The 23,748-nt window shown below is 52.3% G+C and overlaps 1 protein-coding gene across 1 annotated transcript in view; it reads left to right on the plus strand.

The window, feature by feature from the left end:
* The first annotated feature begins 7,309 nt into the window (after window positions 1–7,309).
* Window positions 7,310–23,748, plus strand: part of LOC117886399 (piezo-type mechanosensitive ion channel component 1-like) — a 67,610-nt gene continuing 51,171 nt past the window's right edge. Inside the window, exon 1 of the mRNA XM_034788142.1 lies at window positions 7,310–7,916. Coding sequence (XP_034644033.1) covers window positions 7,853–7,916 — 64 coding nt within the window. The 5' untranslated portion in view covers window positions 7,310–7,852. The remainder of the gene's footprint in view (window positions 7,917–23,748) is intronic.

Raw genomic sequence — 23,748 nt, forward strand, 5'->3', positions numbered from 1 at the left:
AGATGTGCGTTTCCAGTCACACACGGAAACCTTTAGACTTGGCTTTTTAATGGCTTGTCAGCATTACTAGTTCGTTTTGCTTCATACTCCAACCCTGAATTAAAGTTGTTGACCTAAAACTCGATTCCCCCTCCATGATTTGACATGTCATAACAGCCAGGACCTATTCACATTTTGCTGTTTTGCCCAAACATCCCATAGCAATTTAACAATATCCATTAATAAACCTCACAATATCCTTGTGAAATATAATTTTTTTATTTTTTACAGATTGGGAAACTGAGGCACAGAGGCATCAAAGGCCAACATTTTCTAACTTTGGTGTCTAAAGTTAGGCACCTAAATTCATATTTATGCACCTAAATAAGCAACCTGGTTTTGAAAACCACTCAGCTCTCACAGCTATGTTTATGTCCAGGGCAGATTGGCAGAGGCCCTGGAGGGTTTTCGCCTTCCTCTGCAGCGTGGGGCACGGGTCACTTGCTGGAGGATTCTCTGCACCTTGAAGTCTTTAAACCACGATTTGAGGACTTCAATAACTCAGGCATAGGTTAGGGGTTTGTTACAGGAGTGGGTGGGTGAGATTCTGTGGCCTGTGTTGTGCAGGAGGTTGGACTAGATGATCATAATGGTCCCTTCTGACCTTAAAGTCTATGAGTCTATGTCACAGAGTCATGGAATCCATGACTGCCAGAGACCTCTTTGACATGCTCTGCTTCAGTCCCAAGAGCTGTGGGACTTGAACTGGCAGCCAGTGGGGCCCTGGCAGGGTTCCAACGACAGGCAACAGCAGAGACAGGAGGCCCCCTGCAAGGTTCCAGCGAGGGATGACAGCCTCATGTGTGTGTGGAGGGGAGGCACGTTGGGCGAACGGCTGGGGATGTCCCATTTTCTTTTTGGGAAATATGGTCACCCTGCAGCTGTCACACAGCTCAGAAACCATGGAGCTGCAGCAGCAAAAGTCACAGACAGGTCACGGGCTTCTGTGAATTTTTGTTTATTGCCTGTGACCTGTCCGTGACTTTTACTAAAAAATAGCCATGACGAAATCTTAGCCTTTATTAACAAACCTCCAACAGGTCCTCGAGTAAATAACACAAGTCAAGTCCTGTGATTTCTAATGCAAAACAACAACAAAATCCAAGAACAAACCCCTATATTAACAACAAAACTCTGTTGTTTTGATTTATAATCATGCAGAACACAAAAAAGATACCGGCACGTTGTCCTTTGTGAATCATCTTTAAGGTTAATTAATCCATTCAAATTCCTTAGCTAGATCAATGTCTGTCAAATCTCTGGTGAAGGTATGACTAGCTGTTGGACCCAACTATGAGTCAAAAGATGCAAGGGCCAAGATGGCTAAAGATCTTATCATGGTTTCAGAATCGAGTGTAACTATTAATGCCCCTCGGAGACCTCATGGCAGTTACCTTATGCTTCAGTGCAGAATTCTGCAAGGACAACTGGCAGCCAGCGCGAGGGGCTGAGAGCCCTGTGTGTGGGTAACTCCTTCCAAACTTCAGAGACTCTAAGAGGTGGACACATCTGGGTCACAGCTGTTTCCACATCCACGTGGCTATGATCTGCTTCCAGGTTTGTGTCAAGGTGAAGCCAAATCTGGGACGCAGCTGCTTCCGTGTCCAGCTGAGCTTGAGCCTTCAGGAAAGAAGTCCCTGATGCAGTGCGCAGTTCAGCGTTCTGTAAACACGTACAAGTCATGGCAAGACTCCGGAGAATGCCCTTCCTCCCAAGGGATCCCAAAGCACTTCACAAACATGGAAATATAAACACCTCTGGGATACAAGATGGCAACCAGCCAGCTCACAGCACCACTGCAGGGGAAGGGAAAGTTTGAGGTTGACGACACTGAGGCAAAGTTTATGGGTTCTTAGTCCAGGAGGGATAGCTCAGTGGTTTGAGCATTGGCCTGCTAAATCCAGGGTTGTGAGTTCAATCCTTGAAGGGGCCATTTAGGGATCGGGGCAAAAATCTGTCTGGGGATTGGCCCTGCTTTGAGTAGGGGGTTGGACTAGATGACCTCCTGAGGTCCCTTCCAACCCTGCTATTCTATGACTAGGAGCCTGGGGGTCCTGATCCTTCCACATAACTCCTTGTATTAGTCTCTGTTTCCCTCACTGTAAAATGGAGATGATGCTTGCCGAGTTCTCCAGGAGGATAGGAAGTTGAAGTGTGTGAAAAGCACCCAGCTCTTTGGACGGAAGGTGCTAAAAACAAGGGGAGTACCACCTTTTCCTGGAACACCTGCATCAGCTCAGTACACAGTGTGTCAGGCTGGACTCATTTGCTGCGGTAGTCCTGACGTGTCTGGTTTTTGTGGGTTTGTTTCAGACTCTGGACATTTAGTTAATGCAGAGCTCTGTGGCTGAAAGTTGAAGAATGCTTTGCCTTCAGTGAATACGTCTGGAGACCAGCCTCACCAGAATCAATAGAAACCCTGCATTGCCCAGGGTGTAAGGGAAATGAGCTTTGATGCGTGACTAGAAACGGAGTCTTTGTTCCGCACTAATGACATCTGACAGCACTTAGGCCAACTGAAGCGATCTCCGGATCCTCTAGGAAGACTCTGCCTGGGGCTGGATTTGTACACAGCCCAGGTATTTCAAGCCCTTGTGGCTAGTAAATTAGGCTCCCCTACCTTACCTTAGGGCGCAATCCTGCTGCTATTGCATTCACTGGCAACACTCCTGTTGTCTCTCGTGGGTGTAGGATTGGGCCCTAGTAGAGCAGCACCTGCTCCTCCCACCCCATCATAAGTTGTGCATGTTCTAATTTGCAGTGGAGTTGGGATGTTCCAAACCACATTATTTCATAGCAGCCCAAGTCTCACTGCAGGTTAGAGTTTACCACAATTGAATGGGAGGAGCTGGTGGAGACAGCCAAGGTCAAGGCAAGGTTGCCCCCAGCATTGAGTAAGTGGCAGCTTTGAATTTTTATTGGGTGGTTTTTGTGTTCTTTTTTTCTCTCTTATCTCCTCCTGTCCATGCCCTCATCTGAAACGTCAGACACTGCAGCTCAGTAGAGGTTTGGTTACTTGATTGCTTGGTGCAGAGTTGGAAGTTGAATAAGCTAGAGAAGCCATGCAAAAAGCTAGTTACAACCCAGGTACCTTTAAAAATAAAAATTTGAAAAGTGTAGTCAACTTGCAGGAAACAGTGGGAACAAGCTATCTGGGATGACAATTGGATGCTGTTTTATTTGACATGTATAAATGTACAGTGAGCCAAGGAATGTGAAGAATTTCATTTGCCTGTTATTTCCTGTTACAGTGTCTGGAACACCATTTACCATTACCATCATTTGAAATTAATAAAACAGATCCATTCTGTCCCGTCTGGAAGGGGGACAGGAAAGTGTGTTCTACTTTAAACTGGAGCATTTATTTGCATGTATACATCAATGTGGACCTGTTTCCACACGAATGTTAAGCATCATATACTGGCCGCAGTCTGCACGCTCTAGTCCAGGGAGTTTAGTGAGAGCTCTGCATGTCAGCTGAAGACAGTATATTATAATACTTAACATTTATACACAGCTTTTGTTGTCAAAGCTGTTTACAGACATGGCTAACTACATGGCCCTAAATGAAGCACTCAACCTCAATTAGATTTAATATTTTGTTTATCATAGGCAAACAGGAACCATATGATCAGTTTGACCACAAATGTCCTTACCCTCTGCCTGCCTGCTGTAAAATGAGAAGTTGGCATTTGAGCACTTCAGTTCAGCCCTGATCCTGCAATGGGATGCCTGCAGGTGGGCCCTGGCAGAGATGCATCAAAGTCAGGGTAGCTGGGCCTCCTTCGACAGTTAGATACTCCTAAAAGGGCAGGGCTGTGTCCTCAGGGAGGGGCAGGGAAGTTATTTCAGGGGGAAGGTCTCCAAAGGCTAGTATTATACCCAGCCTATGCATCATATACCCCAGGGTGAAATTTTGGCCGAATGGGGAGTTTTGCTATTGATTCCAATAGGGCCAGAATTTCACTGCAGACTTTGGGCTTGGCTACACTCGAAACTCCAAAGCGCTGCTGCGGGAACGCTCCCGCAGCAGCGCTTTGAAGTGCGAGTGTGGTCGCGGCGCCAGCACTGGGAGCGAGCTCTCCCAGCGCTGCAGGTACTCCACCTCCCCAAGGGGATTAGCTTACAGCGCTGGGAGCGCGGCACCCAGTGATGGGGCACTGTTTACATTGGCATTTTACAGCGCTGTAACTTGCTGCGCTCAGGGGGGTGTTTTTTCACACCCCTGAGCGAGAAAGTGGCAGCGCTGTAAAACGCCAGTGTAGCCAAGGCCTTACTGGCTGGGTTATTTGATGGCTGCCCCAAACAGCTGAGGATGGCCTGAGAGCCCACTAAATACATGGTCTCCATGCTGAGACTGACAACCAGGGTCTGGTGTGCCTCAGTCCCGTTCCCCAGTTCTGCGTTGTTGCCCAGTGGTGGAAGGGGAATTGTTTGCTCTCATAGGTGTGGGTGTCTCCTAGCTGTCTGGGCCTTAGTTCCCATATGAATGGAGGATCTGAGAAGACAATGGCAAATCCAATCATCAGGACATTGACACCTAGCAACCAATGACCCAGAGGGATATGGACTTCCCTGCCTCTCCTGGGGGAAGCTGAACGTCTCTAGCTCCAGATCAAAGGACGGGAGAGGTGTGAGAGTTGGCTGCTGGAAGGAATTGAAGGAGGAGGTGAGAGAGAGAGGGAGACCTTGAACCAAGGGGTTCACTGCAGCTTGGCTGGGCTTTGGGCTAACCAGAATGGACTATGCTTTAACCTTCATTTGTGTACGCTACCCTAAGGACTTCCTACACTGTCTATCAGTCAATGAATATATCTTACTGTTTTGACAACGCTGTGTGAGTCTCACTGCAAATGTGAACGGAGCTCACGATGTGAAGCAGGCGTGCTGAAGGCTCAGAGGTCCAGTCTAAGGAGGTGGTGAAGATGTATGTCTTACCCTGGAGGAAGAGCGAGACACCCAGAGGGTCTGGCACCCTGACGGGTTTCTCCTAGAAGGTGTTCCAAAGCTGGAGCCGGAGCACCGATCCTGTGGATCTAGGACAGTTGGTCCCTGGGTATTAGAGAGACAAGATGGGCGACGTACTATCTTTTATTGAACCAGCTTCTGAGAGAGTCAAACTTACCCAGAGCTCTTCTGCAGCTCTGCCAAAGGTACTCAGAGCATCACAGCCAAATACCAGGTGGAACAGATTGGGTAGCAGAAGTAGTTAATACATATTTAAAGGGACCATTCAAGGTGAAATGGCTCATTAACACCCCTGCAGTCATAGGGGGAAAAAAAAAAGGGGGGGGGGTTAGCGGGCTACAGATTGTTGTAATGAGCCATAAATCCAGTGTCTTTATTAAGCCCATGACAGGTTTCAGAGAAGCAGCCCTGTTAGTCTGTATCCGCAAAAAGAACAGGAGGACTTTATTAAGCCCATGATTTTTGCTGTCTAGCAGAGCTTTTATTGCCAGGCTCATCTTTTGAAGGTGTGTGTGCAGGTTTCCTGTGAGGACGAGAACTGAGAGGTCAGATCTGGAGTGATCGTCTGTAAAAAGGGTTTGCCCACAGGTGATAGGGTGTTTTTGTCTTTTATCATTTTCCTGTGTGAGTTCAATCGAGTGCATAGTGACTGTCTGGTTTCACCCACATAGTTGCTATTGGGGCATTTCGTGCACGGGATGAGGTACATCGCATGTTGTGATCAGCATGTGTAGGACCCATGGATCTGGAAAGGTGTATTGTGGGGGGATTGATCACTGTAGCAGAGGAGATATGTCTGCCGGTTTTGCGTTTGTTATAAGTCGGATAGAATACTGGAATTGGTCCCCAAGGCTTAACCCTGCTTCTCACCAGGTCCTGAAAACCCTGTCCACAGAAAAGTTTTCAACTAGCAATCATCACGCCTTGGTTTGCACTTCATCTACAATACTGCCCTGGTGGTCTGGCAGGGTCTGGTAGTGCACTGAGTTGGTGTGCCCTGGTCTGTGTAGATCTTGCTTTTGATGATGAGCTTAGTATGGTTCGAGATTGTTCGAAGGCCAAAAGAGGGGGAGAGATTTCTTTTAATAATGCCTCCTTATGGGGCCCAGTGTGGTGTGGTAGGTGACAACTAGGGAGATGCAGACAAAGGTGGTTGTTTCCCCCCATTGAAGCAGGTTCTTTTGGGAGTATTTGGGTGGCCCATTCCATGCTGCACTCTACATCTCTGGTGAAGTGTCCCTGTTTGGTGAAGGCGGTTTTAAGCATGTTAAGTTGTGTATCTTGGACTTTCTCCTGGGAGCATATGCTGTGGTATCTGAGGGGTTGGCTGGAGATTGGAGTGGTTACTGGAGCTGCAAAGGTTGGTGTGGTGATCCGTTGTCTCTAGGGCTCCATTGCTGAAGCTCATCATGGTGCCCAGGAAGTTGGTGGTGGTGCGGGTGGACGGGTGCTGATTGTTGAAGTTGTGGTGGAAAGGGTGGAAGGCAGGTGAGCTCTGGCTAAGGTGTCTGGCTCCTGGCATATGGCTCTGATGGGGGCGGGGGGAGAAGAGGATTCGTTCTTAATTGCACAAGGCACCGCTCAGATTGGTTTCTCCTTTTCTAAACGGCAGCAGGGACCAAGGCTCTGATCCGATCCCACTTCACGGATAAAAGGGGTCTCCCAAAGCTCCCCCTCCACCAACCCAGCCGCAGTCTCCTCCTTGCGCAGTATCAGGGGGTAGCCGTGTTAGTCTGTATCTACAAAAACAACAAGGAGTCTGGTGGCACCTTAAAGACTAACAGATTTATTTGGGCATAAGCTTTCATGGGTAAAAACCTCACTTCTTCGGATGCAATGTTAGTCTTTAAGGTGCCACCAGACTCCTTGCGCAGGGCAGCCCGAGATCCAGCAGCGTGCGCGCACGCTCCTGCCAGCTCCGTCTCCTTTCCGACAGGGCCCCCCACGCCGCAGGGTGGGTGCTGGGTGCTCCCGGGGAGCCAGCGTGGTCCCGGCGCTAGGTGGAGCTGGCTCCCCGGCTGAGCGCGGCGGCTGCCCGGGGACGGGCAGGGAGTGGGAGCCGCTGGCGCAGGCCAGGGGGGCCACAGAAAAGCGCAAGTTGGAGGCACAGCGCCTTGTGGCCGCAGCTTGCACACGTGCTGCGGGGATCCGAGCCAGGCCCGGGGGCATTAGCAGAAGCCGTGCCCGGGGAGTGTGTGTGTCTGTGTGTGGGGGGGAGACAGCTGTAGCTTCCCCATGAGCCCTCCCCGCCAGGCCCGGGGGGCCTCTGCCCGCGCAGCGCCTCCCCCCGGGCAGGCTGGGGCGGGTGCACCCAGGACCCGAGAGAGGCGAGAGCCCGCCGCTCCCAGGCGGCCCTGCCCAGCCCAGGGGGGCTGAAGGGAAGCGGCCCGGGGCTGGGCAGGGAGGAGACCGCGCCTATAAAGACCCGTGGGAGAGCAGCCGGGCCCAGCCCGCCGAGCTCTGCCCCGCGATAAATCCACCTTCTTCCTTCCCCCGCATCAGACTTTCCACTGGAGCGCCGGGGCCGGGCTGCTCGGGTTACACACGAGCCTGCGCCGGGCAGCGCGGCTGGGGCAGGAAGGGGGCTCCGCGATGCCGCGTCGTTCCGCCCCCCGGGCTCGGAGCGGGCCCCGCTGATCGGCCCGCAGCCGGGGGGTCAGCCGCGCCCGGGCCCGAGACGGTCCCCGCGGGAGCTGCCCGGCACCGAGGGATGGTTGCGCGCGGAGCCAGCCGGGGCTTGCCCAGCGCCATGCGCTGCGGGCGGCCCCTGGGCTCAGCCTGACCGCGGGCGCCGGCCGGCGGGGAGTCTGGGCGCTTCTCCCCCACCCTGAAGCCGCGGGGCGGGATGGAGCTGCGGGCGCTGTGTGGGGCGCTGTACTGGCTGCTGCTGCCGCTCTCGCTCCTGGCCGGTGAGTAAGGAACTGCCCCCCCCCCGCCCCACGTTTGTCAGAGCCGGGGAGGGGGCGGCCGCTGGGGGTCCAGGCGAGGCCGCGTGGGTCGGGAGTTCCCCTGGGGCTCAGAGCCTAGGTCCGCCCGAGCCCCCTACCGCCGGGACCGGGCTGCTCGCCGCGCGCGGGGGCTGGGTGTGGCTGTTGGAGATGTGGGGGGGACCCTGCCAGCCCCCGTGTGTGCCGCGCTGAGTCGCGTGGAGAAACTTTGTGTCGGCTCTGGGCGCTTCTGCTGCCCGTCCCTTTGCAGACCGGAGCGTTGCACATTCCTCGCTGCTGGTGGGCGGTCCCGCGTGGGGAGCTCGCCGTGACTCACCTGCACGCGTGGGAGAGCGGGCTGGAGAAGGAGACCAGGCTGGGGGAGAGTCCCGTGTGAACTCGACCTGTCCAGTCCCTCCGCACGCAGCACGTGGGCTGCCATGGCCGGGGCCGCTGTCTGAGCAGCGCGGGCATGTCCGTGGAGTGAAGGGACAAGCAGGAGAGAAACGGGGGTCACGATATAAAAACCACAGATCAGTCTCCCCTTTACTTTTCCCCACCCACCAGTCCCTGAATTGCTTCATGTTGACTCTAGGTACATCCCCAGCAGCAATGTCCCTGCCCATATGGGGCACCACCTCTCTGGCTTTCCTCTTCATTTCAACAATCTTTCTTCCCCGCCTGATGAGGCCTTAAGAAAAGACCCCCCTGTCCCATCCTCACCCTTCTGGCTGCACCCCCACCCTTTTAGTTGGAAGTAGGGTGACCAGATGTCCCGATTTTATAGGGACAGTCCCAATTCTGGGGTCTTTTTCTTATATAGGCTCCTATTACCCCTCCCCCCCCCCCAGTTCCTGTACCAATTTTTCACACTTGCTGTCTGGTCACCCTAAGTTGGAAGGGACTGGGCAGGAACCCAACCATGTTCCTGTCTTAGCCTCAAGGGCCCTTGTTTAGTGACCTGAGGTGCTCCCATGGGTGAGAGGTTAGCACAGATCAGTGGTTCTCAGCCAGGGGTACGCAGAGGTCTTCCAGCAGATACATCAGCTCATCTAGATATTTGCCTAGTTTTACAACAGGCACTAGCGAAGTTGGTACAAACTAAAATGTCACAAAGACAATGACTTGTTTATACTGCTCTGTATACTATACACTGAAATGTGAGTACAATATTTATATTCCAATTGATTTCTTTTATAATGATATGGTAAAAGTAAGCAGTTTTTCAGTGCATCCGAAGAAGTGGGCTGTAGTCCATGAAAGCTTATGCTCTAATAAATTTGTTAGTCTCTAAGGTGCCACAAGTACTCCTGTTCTTCTTTTTGCGGATACAGACTAACACGGCTGCTACTCTGAAACTAGGTACTATGGCAACCAGTGACATGCAAATACTCACAATAATTTCCCCCTACTTTACTCACACCTTCTTGTCAACTGTTTCTAATGACCACCCTGATTACCACTACAAAAGTTTCAGAGTAGCAGCCGTGTTAGTCTGTATCCGCAAAAAGAAGAACAGGAGTACTTGTGGCACCTTAGAGACTAATAAATTTGTTAGTCTCTAAGGTGCCACAAGTACTCCTGTTCTTCTTTTCACTACAAAAGTGAGTTTTCCTCCTGTTGATAATAGCCCACTTCCACTTTATTTGCCTCGACCCCCCCCACCACCACTTGGTAAGGCAACTCCCATCTTCTCATGTACTGTTATGTTGTATTTTCCACTCCATGCATCTGATGAAATGGGTTCTAGCCCACGAAAGCTTATGCCCAAATAACTGTGTTAGTCTCTAAGGTGCCACTAGTACTCCTCGTTGTTCTTGTTTTTGCTGATACAGACTAATACGGCTACCCCTCTGAAACCTGTCACAATAGTATGTCATCTTTTGAAGAGTGACTGGCCTGTCAATCACCACTGATGTGCGTGGCCCATTCGAGACCTGTAAGACACCATGATCCCTACCCTGAACAGCATGTTTGAAGAACAAACTTGCATCAAAACCCTGAATGCATAGAGTGGGATAAAATCAGGTGTCCTACTTTCCAAGATCCTTTGTGTTCATGCCCTGGGTGACCCTGATTTTCTGCTCTGAGGCACCTGTGGAACTCATTGCCAGGGGATGTTGTGAAGGCCAGATGTGTAACTGGGTTCAAAAAAGAATCAGATAAGTTCATGGAGGACAGGTCCAGCAATGGCCATTAACCAAGATGATCAGGGACACAACCCCATGCTCTGGGTGTCCCAAAAACTCTGACTGCCAGATGCTGGGACTGGATGACAGGGGATGAATCACTCAACAATTGATCTGTTCTGTTCACTCCCTCTGAAGCATCTGGTTCTGGCGAGTGTTGGAAGACCGGATACTGGGCTAGATGAACCATTGGTCTGACCCAATATGGCCATTCTTATGTTTTTACATTCTGTTGTCCCAATACACAGTCTTAGGGAGTAGAAAAACAACTTCTGCATAGTGCTGCTGAGGGAGTAGCTCTTACAAATTTTCCCCAGGCAGCAGGGAAATGTATCGAATCAGTGCAGGCCAGCTGTTAACAAACATTCTCTTTACCTGACTTGCCTGTCGCTAGGTGAGTGGGACCACGCCTGTTAATAGGACCTTGTCAAGAGGTTTAGGTTTAAAAAAGGAGTCTGCTGTGTCCAGTGGATGGAGTACAGGACTGGGAGTCAGACCTGGCTTCCGAGTCTGTCAGGGAATCACTGTGAGAACTCAGCCTCTGGGCCTCGGATTCCTTCTCTATCGAGTGGGGACAGTGATGCTTGTCTGTGAAGCGTTTGAGAGCTGCTGTTGTAAATACTAGGTGTTTTATTCCAGGTTTTTTAACTCACAATCCAGTGACCCATCAAATAGCAGCGTCTGAGGAGTGGAAATGTCTCAGAACAAACACGCAGCGTATGTGGTAGAATGTCAGCGACACAAAGCCCAGTGGTGCAAGACCCAGGGCCACGCTGCCCTCAGATGAGAGTGACCCAGCTGGGGAAGGAACTGCCGGAGATTAGAATCAAGCAACTGAGCAGTCATGGAAATGCTGCAAATCCTTCCTCTTTGATAAAGCTTTTCTACCACAAGTAGAATGATCTATTCCACATCGGCCATTCCTCAGCAGAACCTCCCTCCCCTTCTCCCTGCATAACTCCAGAGATAATGAAGTCCCTAATGTTCTTCATGTGTTGTCAATCTGTCCTCAGTGGAAGGCACCCAGCTACTATGCTGGTGAGTGGCAGTACAAAACCCTAAGACAGAGGTGGTTTTAATCCTATCAGGTGGTAGTAACAGGTGTTCGTTGTTTTTTTTTAAGTGAGTGTCATTTTTGCAAGAGTTATTATTCAGAATGATAAAACGTAGTGAGTCCTACCAAGGCATGAGTATGGGAAGTAGGAAAAAGTTATGATGCTGGAGTCTGTTGCATCCAAGTTTCTTTACTCAGAAATCTAACTTCTTACTCTTCCTCCCCGGCCTCTGTCTGAAGTCTCTGCATGCATCAAGTCAGCCAGTATTTCAGAAATATTTAAAAAGCAAACTTCTGCTCATCCCTGAGCTGTTTCTGTTACTCCAGAGTTTACTTTTGCAATCTAATTTCCAGAAACTTGTGAGAGAGGGACTGACTGGTGTACGGTGACACAGGCAGGTGTTAGAAAATCTCTGCTGAGTTTCCAGGAGCTGTGCTAATAGCCTGCAGTTTTGACTAATTTTGGCTTTTCCCCCTAATCCGTTCACTCAGCCCGGAGAAAGTATCAGTCTGTTAACAGAACATTCTGGGTAACTTGTATGCTTGGGGAAAACCCACCTTGGCTGTAGCAACTGGTTTTCAGAGAGGTCAAATCAATAATAAAAAGCTGCTCTCAGACTGTTTTAAGCAATGTTATTCTTTGGAGACAGATGCACCACCAGCCTGAGCACCCATTTGGCTACTAGTCTGGAAAATACCAGTGTCCTGAGACTTAAAAAACAGAATCAACTCTTTCAATCTGTGCTGCTCTGTGAAGTACGTTAGCTGACAGTGGACTGTCAGTTTACCTTTAAATAGACACTAATGAAAAGCCCTGTTGGGTCATCCAGCCCAGTGCTCTGCAGATGAAGGATTGCCCTCAACAACTTCCTTGTGTTTTGTCTGGCCAAGTTTTGAAAAAGTCCCAGGCTATGAGGCTTCCACCATTTCCCCAGGGAGATGAACCACAGCCAAAGACATCTTTAGATTCTAGTTAGAAACTGGGAGGCTGTGGGGGGAGGGAAGGATAGCGTGTGGCTTTCCAACCCAAATTCTGTGGCAAACTGCTGCTTGGAGGAAAAAGGAGAGCGGTTGAGGGGAAAATCTGCAGCTGTGAAAAGCTGTAGTGTGACTCTTCTCCAGTAGGTCAAAATTGCTTGACTCCTTTTGCCAGCAGCAGTGCCACCTCCTCCAATTAATAAACTGAAACTGATTGCCGTGAGCTGTCAGGCTGCATTTGGGAGCACGGCAGGTCAGGATGTGATTTACAGGGATTCAGGTGGCAAAGTGGGCTTTCTTGGCGGTTAGAGAAAATCTGACTCTCTCTTTAGTTGACTTTTTTTTTTTTTTTTTTTGGTGGCAGAGGCGTTTTTAAAAGTTGCTGACTTCCTATTTGTTCTAGTGTGTGTCTCTCTCAAGCAGTGACTCACCGTGACAGAGTGTGCAGGATGTGAGAAGATAATTATAATTCTGCCTGCAAACACCACTACGAGAGTGTGTCTATGTGTCTGTTACAAACCCACTTTTTTGGGTGTTAACCACAGCCGCAAGAAGTTGCTGTGGAGTGTTTCAGGCTGGGAGCAAGGATTTGTTTCCCAAATTTGCTTCATGGTGGTTTGGGCATCTTGGAGATGCACATGGTTATAAAATAGACAGGGGCAGATCCTCACCTGGTGTAAATTGGTGTAGCACGGTTGACTTCGGTGGGGCCTACTGTCATTTTCACCAGTTGAGGTTTTGGCTGGTTATGTGTGTGTTCACAATGGATATAATCTCGTTCTACAAGAGACTTCCTCTGCTTGTCCCTGTAGTTGAACAACAGCTGAGATTATTTAGACTGAAAGAACTTGTTTGCTGTTCAGTCAGTTTTGACAGTGACACGAGCCTTGTCAGTTTCACCTTCTGCACTGGCTTAGTGTTGGTAGCATTTGCGTTCACAGCACTGCAGGCAAATATTTAAAGCCCCAAAACTGTGTTCTTTAAAATCCTATTAAAATTGCTTAACTTCCCCCTGCACATTAGGTTCTGTAGTTGTTTCTTTACACTGGGAACTTAGTTAAGTAGCCACTGTCCTTTTTAGTTCTAGGAGATCAAATATAAGACTCTGGGGTGTGCTCAAAACTGTTTTTTTCAAAATGGAATGTTCAGGTGACCAGCTCCGAGTATGATGTGGGGAAGAATATTGCGAAACGCCTGCCAAGTTATTTCCTTCTGAGAACGGCTGTTAGGCACGTCTGTGGTATTGAACACCACTGTGCCTGAGCACTTCGCAAACACCACCAATAAACCCCACAATAGCTCTGTGAGCTTGGGCAGAACTGTGCATTCTCTGGATGGGGAAACTGAGGCACAGAGAGGGGACATCACTTATCCAAATTCACACAGTGAGTCCGTGGAAGAACCATCAATAAAACCAGATCTCCTTACTCCCTTCCAAAATCCAGAACATAACCAAAGTCCTGCAGCTTCTTTCTGTACAACATCTCTAAAACATAACCCTCCCTCTCCAGGCTTGTCCCTGCCCTAGTCTTCTCCTGTTCTAGTATCCTGTATTCCTGTATCCTCACCTCTCAGGTCTTTGATACTCCTCTCTCCAGTCCATCCAAAACTCCCTGGCTGCATCCTCTCCCCTGCCTGTAGTGTCACTTTTCTGCCTCCCTTTTGGGGTGCATGTGAACTGTAAGCCCCATATTGTCTCTTTCCAGGCTCTCCATGACACTGCCCTGATCATGCGTCTACCCTGGTCTTATTAGGGGTCCCATCCCCATGCCAGCCTCTGTTCCCCTTCAGTCTCTTTTTACTATTGTCTCTGCTGCCAGCAGCCTTCCAAATCTTGTCCTCTTCCTCGCCCACCTCACTTCAGCTACTCCTGAAGCCCATCTCTGGAAGCACCACATGTGGAAAGGAGCAGGCATCTTCACTGCCAGCCCAGAGTGCTTGGCTTGGCTCCAGGCACTGGTCCAGGTCCATCACTTCAGTACGGTTCCTCAAGAACTCCGTGTCCATACAGCCTGCCCTAACCTTGCCTCGCCCGCTAGTTGCTTTGCTCAGATGCCTCGGCTCCTTCCTCTTCCTGCCCCCTTGCCTGTAGACTGTTCCTCTTCTAAGCAGTTTAGGGCAGGGAGCTTGTGTATGTGGGAAACACGTGGCACATTTACAGTGCTACCCCGGGGAGCTATTTCCTCACTGGTCCCACCCAGCTGTCTCCATTGTGCCAGAGGTTCTGCTCTTGGTCAGAGGCAGTAATTGTGAATGGAAGCCCCTGTGCGCCCACAGATCCCAGGGCAGGGCTTGACATGGCTGGGGCCTGTGGCTGGGGCAGGCGTGTGCACTCGGACCCGATCTCGGCCTGCGATCTCATGCCCACCACAGGGAAGACGGACATGTGATCAGCGTGATGTGTGTTAAAGCTCTGTGTAGACGAGGCCGTTTGTAGCTTTAGCGTGTGTTCGCTGGTGGAGGTTCCTTGTCTGTACTAGAGTTTTGTTTAAAATGATGGCAATACCAGCTTGGAATACCAGGACCCGAGCAGACTCCTGACCATGAGGAACTGGCACGGAAACTGCTCCTCGACTGCCCTCTGTCCACACCAGGACTGCGCTAAGGGTGGGATAAGGACCCCGCTCCAATGTGACCTGCTCTCGAAAGGCCTTATTACCCTGGGTTTCCGCCTCTCTCACGTGTTCGGTGTATTACAGGAGTTCCCCTGACCCCACCTGTTTAATAATGTAATTATAGGGGGTATTTTTAGGGGTTTCTCTCCTGGACGAGCCCAGGAGTTGGGTGCTGGCTGCTGTTTACCAGCCTCCCTATTTTAGCTTTTATTTTCTTTTCTTCCTGAAATAAATACTCCACGAAGTAGGCTCCAGCCAACGACTCCACTCTCCCCAAGCTGCTGCTTGTCCGGGAGAGTGGGCTGCACAGCCAGTCACCTGCTGTGGTTGGGTTCTTTTTTTAACTAGAAGAGAAGTAAAACGGCATCAGTGTCTGCTTTTTACGGGCAGGGCCTCAAAGAAAAAAATAACTGTTACAAGCACCAAAGTGCCAGTCTGCACGGTGTGCGGTGGTGTGTGTGTATGTGTGTAGTGCCAGTCTGCACGGTGTGCAGTGGTGTGTGTGTGTGTGTGTAGTGCCAGTCTGCACGGTGTGCAGTGGTGTGTGTGTGTGTGTGTATGGTGTCAGTCTGCTCTGTGTGCAGTGGTGGGTCTGTGCGTGTGTGTGTGTGTGGCATATGTGCATGTACAAATATGTCCTGTGTGCAGGGTCCTAAACCAGCACAAGTTTCTCCCCTCTGGGCCCTGCTTAAGGGCATGTGCATGAGCACACCTGTAGGACCTCGGCCTTGCACCCTGCACCACTTCTCACCAACCCTATCTCTGTGCGACATCTCCCTCCCCCTCCCCAAACACTTCTGTCATCTTGCAAGGCTGGCTGCAGTCCTGCCCGTCTAGTTTTTGGTTTCACTTTGCTCCCCTCCCTCCTCTCTTCCCAGCTCCTCCTGTCCTGTCCGTCCCCCCACGGTCCCTCCATGCCAGTCGCATTGTTTGGCAGCTGCCATACAAACCTGCCCAAGATCAGCCTTGTGCAAAAGTTGCTGTGTAAACAAATTTCAAGCGGTGGAATGTAAGCACACCCTGCTGGGTGGGCCAGTCTCATCTTCCTTGGGCCTGCAATGCTGGCTGGGGTTTCTAGCTGATCCGGAGCGTTGGGGGGCACTGGGACGGCAGGAGCCACTCTCAGCCCCGTTGCGGTGCCTGTGCTCTGGGTTATTGATTCGCTCTCAGACTGTTTAGCACTCTGCTCCCGTCGGACACAGCGAGACAGAACGCCGCATACGTCCGAGGGCTTGGAGGCCAATTTGTCTTGTCAATGAACCGGCTCTGCATGTGTTCGGCCCCCTGCGTGGCTCTCTGACTGAGCCCTCTGCAATGCCATTCGGGTAGTAGAGATCCAGCTTAGACCAGTGGGCCTCTGTATACTGTCACCTGGCTGTATCCTGGCTCAGTTGGGTGGTTAAAACCACTGAAGCATCGAGCTCTTTTGGGAGGCAGAGGTGGGGGCTGTTCCACTGATTCATTGACGTTGTTCTTTTCCAAAGGGTCCATGCTGCTGACTGTGTGTCCTGGCCGGCCGGGGGAAGTGGGACCCGGGGAGGGTAGCTGCACTGTAGTCAGCTTGCGAGTTTACACAGTGGCGTGTGCTGGGCTAGGGGGGGGGGGGTGGGCTTGTTTAAACAACGGGTGTTTAACTTCACTGCAGTGGCGTAAACGGCTGAGACCTGGACAGCGAATGGAAACTATGATGGCAGTGCGGGGAATGTAGCTGTTGGGAGAGAGAGAACTGGGCAGTCGTCCGAAAGCAGGAATCGGGTAGCTTGGTATCTAGCGTGGGTCTTACATCTCCAAGGGCAGTGTGGCTGGTGACTGCAGCCCCACTATTCTTGGCCAGTGTAAAATGCCCCCGCTGGGAACTGACGTTTGAGTGAGACTTGCAGATAAGTAATGGAGTTACCGTTGCTCAGCACGCCGGGTTAATGACACCTCCTGGGAACTTCGCTCGGGAAGCTAAAGCAGAGAGAGTGACTTGCCCCCAGGCCACAGCGGGGTTGGTGTCAGCACTGGGATTAGGACGGAGTTCTTGGTTCCCACTCCTTCTTCAGCCCATGCCTCTCTCTTGATTCTTTGTGTCTTTCTCCCCTCACTGGGTGATGCTAGGCTTCTCTCAGCTCAGCAGGGGGCTAGCTTATGGGCTGGGAAGCTTGTGCAAAGGGCAATGTGACTCCCATAAATCTCTGAGAATGTTGAGCTGGCCAATGTGAGTGAATCTGGTCCTGCCAGGGCCGAGGTGCAAGAGGAGAGAGATCGAACACCTGGAACACTTTCCTTTCCAGTCCTTCCAGGGTCTCTCAGACGCGGAAACCCCAGGGTGCAGGTAATGCTCTGAGATGGGTATGGGGCTGAGCAGCCCAGCTGGGCCCCGACACCAACCCAGCAGAGCTCGGCTCCACTGGGGGCAACAGGGCTGTTTTAGGATCGCAGGGTCTGTTATGAAGAGTTGCGGGTTCACACCCAGGACAGCAGCTGTTTCAGCCCTTGACCGTGAAGCTGCATTCTCAGGGTTCCTCTGCTGTTCAGCCCTGCTCATCCCGGTGGGCACAGCAGGGACTGAGTTGGCAGCCGCCCTTTACCACACACCGGTCCCACTGAGTTCCCTGCCTGCCTATGAAGATTGAAGTTTGCAGGCAGATTCCAGCCCCCCAGGTCGGAGCAGCACCATCTCCCCTCTGACAGGGGATCATTGCCCTTAGTGCAGGCTGTTGGCATTCCCCATGTCTGGCCCCAGTGAGCCCAGACTTCCTAGCCAAGCGTGCTCCTTGGGTTATCCCTGAAAAGCACCCAGCCGGCCCAGCTAATGCAGAATTTAACAGCCCATCTCTTAAGAGGGGAAACCTCTGAGCGCCCAGTACTGTGCCCTGCCTGGGACCCAGTTCACTCCTAAGCCACTTCTCCCTGCATCCCATCGTAGGGCCAGTGGGGTCCCTTCTGCTGGTTGGTTTGGGGGCAGGGACTTGTCCAGACCCCTCGCTGCCTGGGAACCCCCAGCTCCTGGACTGATGGGGGAGGGGTTTGCATCCCTTTCCCAGCGTGCCAAGGGCTCTGTTCTGGGTCTGTGGAGCCGGGCGACTGCACACTGTTCTTTTAGTGATCGTGAGCTGCTTGTGGGCTGCACTGGTACATAAACCACCCCTCCCCAGACTCCTCACGGAGGGCAGCCACACACTGTGCAGAGGGGCCTTGCAATGGGCAGGGCTGTGGGGCAGGGAGGGACATGGTGGGGAAGCATCTCAGATGGAGGGGAAGAGGGAGACCACCGGAGCACAGCAGAGCAGCCAGGGGATGAGAAATTGGGGTGGCTGGTCTGAGCGAGCCCCTGGAGCTCTTGGTTGGCTCTGGAGCGAGCTGGCAAGCCAGCGATGGTGCTGGAGAAGGAGCCGTGGTCCCGTGCAGGCTCTGGCGATGGGAATGTCTGCCATCCTTGGGGCTAAAGCAGAGAGTCTTCCCACATTGTTTTACTTGATTCTGCCGGGGCTGCCGCCTAAAGGTGTGTTGGCCACATGCTGGCCAGGCCATCGGGACGCTGAGATTTCTCTGTCCCCTTCAGCAGCTCTGGGCTGGCACAATGTCCACACATCCTGGCTCCACATCCCGATGAGCTGAGGGCTGGGGCATGCTCCAGTGCCCCCTCCCCCCCCAGCTGAAGGCACAGGGGCTGTGTGGCCTAGTGATTGGCGCACAGGACTTAGGAACTGCTGCTGGGAGGGTTGTGACCCTTAATGTCTGCAGACAGCTTTGGGAGCCTGGGGTGACGGGTTGTGGAAGTGCAAATGATTCCTAGGGGTGTCTGCGCCTGCCAGTCCTGAGAGCCAGAGGGTGCGTTGCACACAGCTCTCTCCTGTACCCCACCATGCATCTGGTGCACCCTCCCCATCGCTGCAGGGGCAGGTTCCCACCCTAACCAGAAGGGCTGGTGGTGCAGAATGGAGCTGGGGCCACGTATCCATCTGTAATAGCCAAGCTCCCCCTTCCCTGCTGTCTGAGCTGCACCGGTGGCCTGCTCTCCCTCTGGGTGTCTGTCTGTCTGTCTGCCCGGAGCCTGCTCTCCCTCTGGGGGTCTGTCTGTCTGTCTGCCCGGAGCCTGCTCTCCCTCTGGGGGTCTGTCTGTCTGTGCCCGGAGCCTGCCTGTCACGCTGGCTCCTGCTGCCTAGACATCCCCTTTGTGCACTGCTGGGCCGAGGGTGGGCACAGGCTTCCTGTGGGGACGAGAGCAGCGGAGTCCAGGCCAGGGGCTTGTCCGGCCTCCTCCGCTGGGAAGTGAAACCTGGGCTGAGCCCTCTGCCCCTCCCAGCCCAGCGTCCCTGCTGGCCTCCTGGGTTTGTGGTGTATGGTCCTGCCTGGTGGAAGCGGCAACCCGTAATAGAGCTCTGCTTGGCAGGGCCGGGCAGGGTCTTTCGGCCACCTCCCCGTTAAGATCTATTTATAGCAGAGCAAAGAAGCTGGCTCCCTTGTGAGACATGCCTTGTGCCCCTGCCGGAGAGCTAGGCTGCTCCTCTAATGCCTGGACCCCTCTGCACCCCCCACTCTTCACCCAAAGGTGGCATCCAGACCCGTGGGGCTGCCACAATGGTGCCCTGGGGTGGGAGCTGCCCCTTCAGAGAAGCAATCTGGCTGCAGCCTGTCATGCTTTCCATGGCCACTGGCAAGGGAGATGAGCACTGCCCAGCCTCTCCCCAGACAGCCTGCTTGGAATGCCTGGGTCCAAATAGCCACCCCCTCGGAGTTTGGTGACCCCGACGCCCTCCGCCAGCGGAGGCCCTGGGGATCATTAGCAGATGTCTGCATCTCCCGGCGCAGTTAGGAGTTGGATTCATTTTCCATAGAAACAGGATGTAGTGGGTGAAATGGCATTTCTGATCGCCTCTTCCAGTAACAGGAAATCTCGACTGATTTGCTAGGAATCTGGCTGGCCGGGAGCGCGTTCGATACGTCCCTGGCAGCACAGAGCGATCTTTCGGCCTCTGAATTAGTGGGCAAGTGGGTTTTTCATCTGGGCGCCAAGTGCGAGGCAGCATGGGGGTGCGCACCCCGGGGAGGCTGGAGAGTGTGGTGGGGCGGGCAGCTCAGGTGGGACAGAAATGCAGTCAGGGTTGATTTCCCTGTGATTTGCTGGGGGTGTGTGGGGGGAGCAGTTGGCTTAGGGAGCCTGCTCTGGTGCCAGAGCTAAAGCGTTCCTAAGCCTGGTCCCGCTAGCATGGGGAAGGGAAGCCCTGGAGCTGGAATACTAAGGTGACCTGGGATGCCCGAAGGAATAGCACTTTGAGAAGGGCAAAGTCCTTTTACCGGAGGATCTCCAAGCACTTTACATCCTTTTCATGTCATGGTAGTGGGGTGTGTGTGTGTGCGTGTGTGCTAGGTGCTTTAGAAATGTCTAAGATGTTCTCGTAGCCTCCCGATAGGTCGCGTCCCCCTCTGTGAAATGGGATAATGGAGGCACAGAAGGGTTAAGTGACTTGCCCAAGGTCTCACAGTGCAGCAGTGGCAGAACCAGAAGTAGAGCCCTGGAGTCCTGTCTCCCAGTCCCCAGCTCTAATTAACGTGCCACCATCCCTTCCCCACCAAGGCTGGTGTCAGCCAGAGACAGCACGCTGCCTTCCAGCTGTTTGAGTCACAGCTGCCCATTCTCGTGGGCCCTGAGATTGCCGGCGCTGGGAGCGTGATGGGATCCCGTCGTTCAGTTCACTGTGTAACGTGTGGAGACACACATCTGTCCTGTCTTCCATGGTGTGAAAATAACCCCCCAAGTGCAGGAAGAGCGATGCCTCTGCAGCCTGTGGTCACACGTGTGTCAGCCTCACCCTTGGGCCACTGATCTGGTTGACACCTCTCTGTGGCTTGTTTGGGATGAATGCGAGGCCTGGGTGTGAAGTAACATCGTGGGGATGTTTGCCTGAACTGCCCCCCGCCTGGGGAGCTGGAGGGCGGCTTCATGTCACTGCCATGCCGTGGGAGAACCCGGGCAGCTGCCCACTGTCTGCGTCCATCTCACCCAGCTTTGCTGCCCCTATGGGAATCAGGGATGCTCTAAATGGGGCACTGGGGTGAGTGCTCTAAGGAACAGGGGAGCCAGGAAATGACTCTAATGGGGGCTGTAGGGGCAGTTTGCTGGATAATCGCTCTCATCTATGGCTGTGAGGGGGACGTTGGAGGGTTAAATGCTCAAAGCATCCCATTAACAGGGCGTCCCTTGGCTATGTCCCTTGTTCCTGTCCTCTTAACCAGGGCTGTGGCGCCCTCCGTCGCTGCCCCCCATTGTGGGCATGTACAAATAGCGCTGCGTGCCATGGATTAAATAGCGCTGTGTTAATTACTGCAGAACGCCAGCGGGTCCCTGTGAGTGCAGCAGCAATTAATGAGGCCGGCTACTTAGCATAAAGTGCTCCCGAAACCTCTTCAGTTGCTATTTCCAGTGAACCAGCCACTGCGGAGCTTCCCGGCTGCCAAAGGCGGCGTTCGGTTCAGGCCGATCCCGCGAGGGGGACGCTCTGTTCAATAGGCTGTGCTCCGTGTGTGTGACACCGCAGTGACTGTGGGCAAGCGTAGCACCGAGCAGCCTTCCCGGCACGAAGAACGGGCTGCTTTTCCGGGGGCTCTGGGGCTGGCTGGCTACTTGAAGGGACTTGGGCCAAGAGGCCTGGAGGCTGCTTAATGTTGCATTAAGAAAACACCTGTCTCGACCCGGCAGGTGGCTTGTCCCTGTTCTACCAAATCCCTTCCTTTCTGCTAGCGACCCAGCCAGAGAGCCCGAGTCCCAGAGCAGCACAGCTTGGAGGTGCTAGCCACTGACTAGGAAGTAGCTCCTACCCCCTGTAGTTAATGCACCACCAGCTATGCTGGGCCGTGACCTGGGGCTTTCACGCCACATTCTGTCCCCCCCAGTTTGCTTCAGAACCTCCCTTTCTTCCAGCACTAGCTGCTGCAGCCAGTAGTTTGTGAGCCGGAGCTGGGGTCATCCTGAGGAGAATGTGAGCTTGGGGTAGCTTCCCTTTACGTGCCCCGGTCCGAGGGCTGGGTGGACGTGGGATCTGCACTGTTTCTAACATGGAAGCTAAATGAATCAAGTCTGGCTGTGGATTTTCTCTGGGGCTGATGATCCAAACCAGTAGGGTTCCCTGCAGCCATCGTGTAGCCAACACCCCGTATCCTGGCAAGAGTAAGTCACTGTCTGTCGTTCTGGAGATGGCTTGCTATCGGCTGGCAACAGTGAAATGGGAGATGGGGCACATGCTGTTCCTTGACTATCTTCAGCTCCTTGCTGGAATTCCTGCTCTAGGGGATGCACCTGTTGTACTTAAAGTACTGCACAGGATCTTTTTAGGGGGAATAAGGCAAAGCGCCACATTTATTAGTAATACATGTATTTATTAACTCTGTATTATATGCATATAATATATTACACTTACACTCTCACACACACTCAAACACACTCCCTCTTGTTGTTACCAATTAGTTGCTCCCCTTAACTTCACTGGCCAGGTGAGTTAGATGGGGGAGGGGGTGGAGCCGGGCTTCTGCCGATCCGGATCGATGCTCCCATGTTGACAAGACGAGACCCGGGGTCCTCTGCAAGACACCTCACTTTTATAGCAGCTTTCCTCTTATGCAAATTTATACCAGATTTAAACTTTGTGTCTGTGTCCATTGGTCCTTTGTGCTGCTTTCTTTTGAGTGTTGTCCCAATGCTGCAAAGAGGGTGTTTCCAAAAGAAGGTGCTTGCTTCTAAACCCCCCCCCCCCCCCAGGCCGTCGGTATGTCTGCTTGTCTTTAATGAGCCCACTTGACACGTTTTATTGTCCTTGGGTCTGGCTCCCAGCCCCTCTCCAACAGTTGAGGCTGTCTGGAGGTGCTGCCTTCCATGCCTTCCTCATTCACACCTCATTCATTCAACAGGGCAATTGATTAAGAGTGGGGGGGGGGGGGGGNTTGACACGTTTTATTGTCCTTGGGTCTGGCTCCCAGCCCCTCTCCAACAGTTGAGGCTGTCTGGAGGTGCTGCCTTCCATGCCTTCCTCATTCACACCTCATTCATTCAACAGGGCAATTGATTAAGAGTGGGGGGGGGGGGGAGAGAGAGAGCTCTTGTTCTACTGCTAGCAAAAAGAATTTTTTCTTCTATCTTATTCTATCCTTAGGGGCTATAATATTATACCAAGGGCAATGCAAAGTTTCTAAATGAGGCTTTGATACAAAATCCCATGAAAACAGGTCACACGTGGGTAGACCCACCACAAGGTTATATGAAGAGGCACAATGTAAAGTCGTATGAAAATTATCAGAGATTTATCTACACACCTGCCATCCGTTCCAAGAACCTGTCCTTCTTGGGTCAGTCGTTCAGGATTACTGCCCTCAAGGTGGGTTTCTCTACCAGCTTCCTGGCTACACCCATGAGATCCCACTGGGTGGGAAGCGGTTCAGTGGAGAGATTAGTCCTGCCAAATCAAACTAGTGGGACTGAGCACCCGCTCCACAGAAATGTGATTGATTCCCATGGGGAGGCCAGGGGATGCTGGTGGCACAGCTCCCCGAAGCGCTGATGTGGTGATCTGGGGCCCCTAAGTCCATAGATGGCACTGCTTTGTAATCAGGGTACAGTAGTGATTGTACTGGTGATATTCCTCTCCAGGGTCATGGGCCTTTGTTGTCCTGGGTATTGAAGGGGGGACCAAGTTAGGAAGCTCTTCCACAGAGCTGAGAATGTCTCTAGAGTCCAGTTCTTGACTTGCAGACTTTTCTGGAACCGGGGAAAAGCAAAAATTGTCGTTGTCGTCTTCCTTCCTTTTTTTTTTTTTTTTTTAAATTGTCTAGCTCCTTCTTTCTCTGCTTATGAAATACCCTCTCCTGTCATTGGCCAATATATCTTGCTTTGAAATTTTCTGCACCAGTTGTTACTCTGGCTCGCTAAGCCGGCTGGTTGGCCACTTTGGCTTCTCAATCATTGATATTTCTGTCGCAGTGGGGGAGGACGTATTTGGGTC

The sequence above is a fragment of the Trachemys scripta genome, chromosome 13, assembly GCF_013100865.1.
Source record: "Trachemys scripta elegans isolate TJP31775 chromosome 13, CAS_Tse_1.0, whole genome shotgun sequence".
NCBI lineage: Eukaryota > Metazoa > Chordata > Testudines > Emydidae > Trachemys > Trachemys scripta.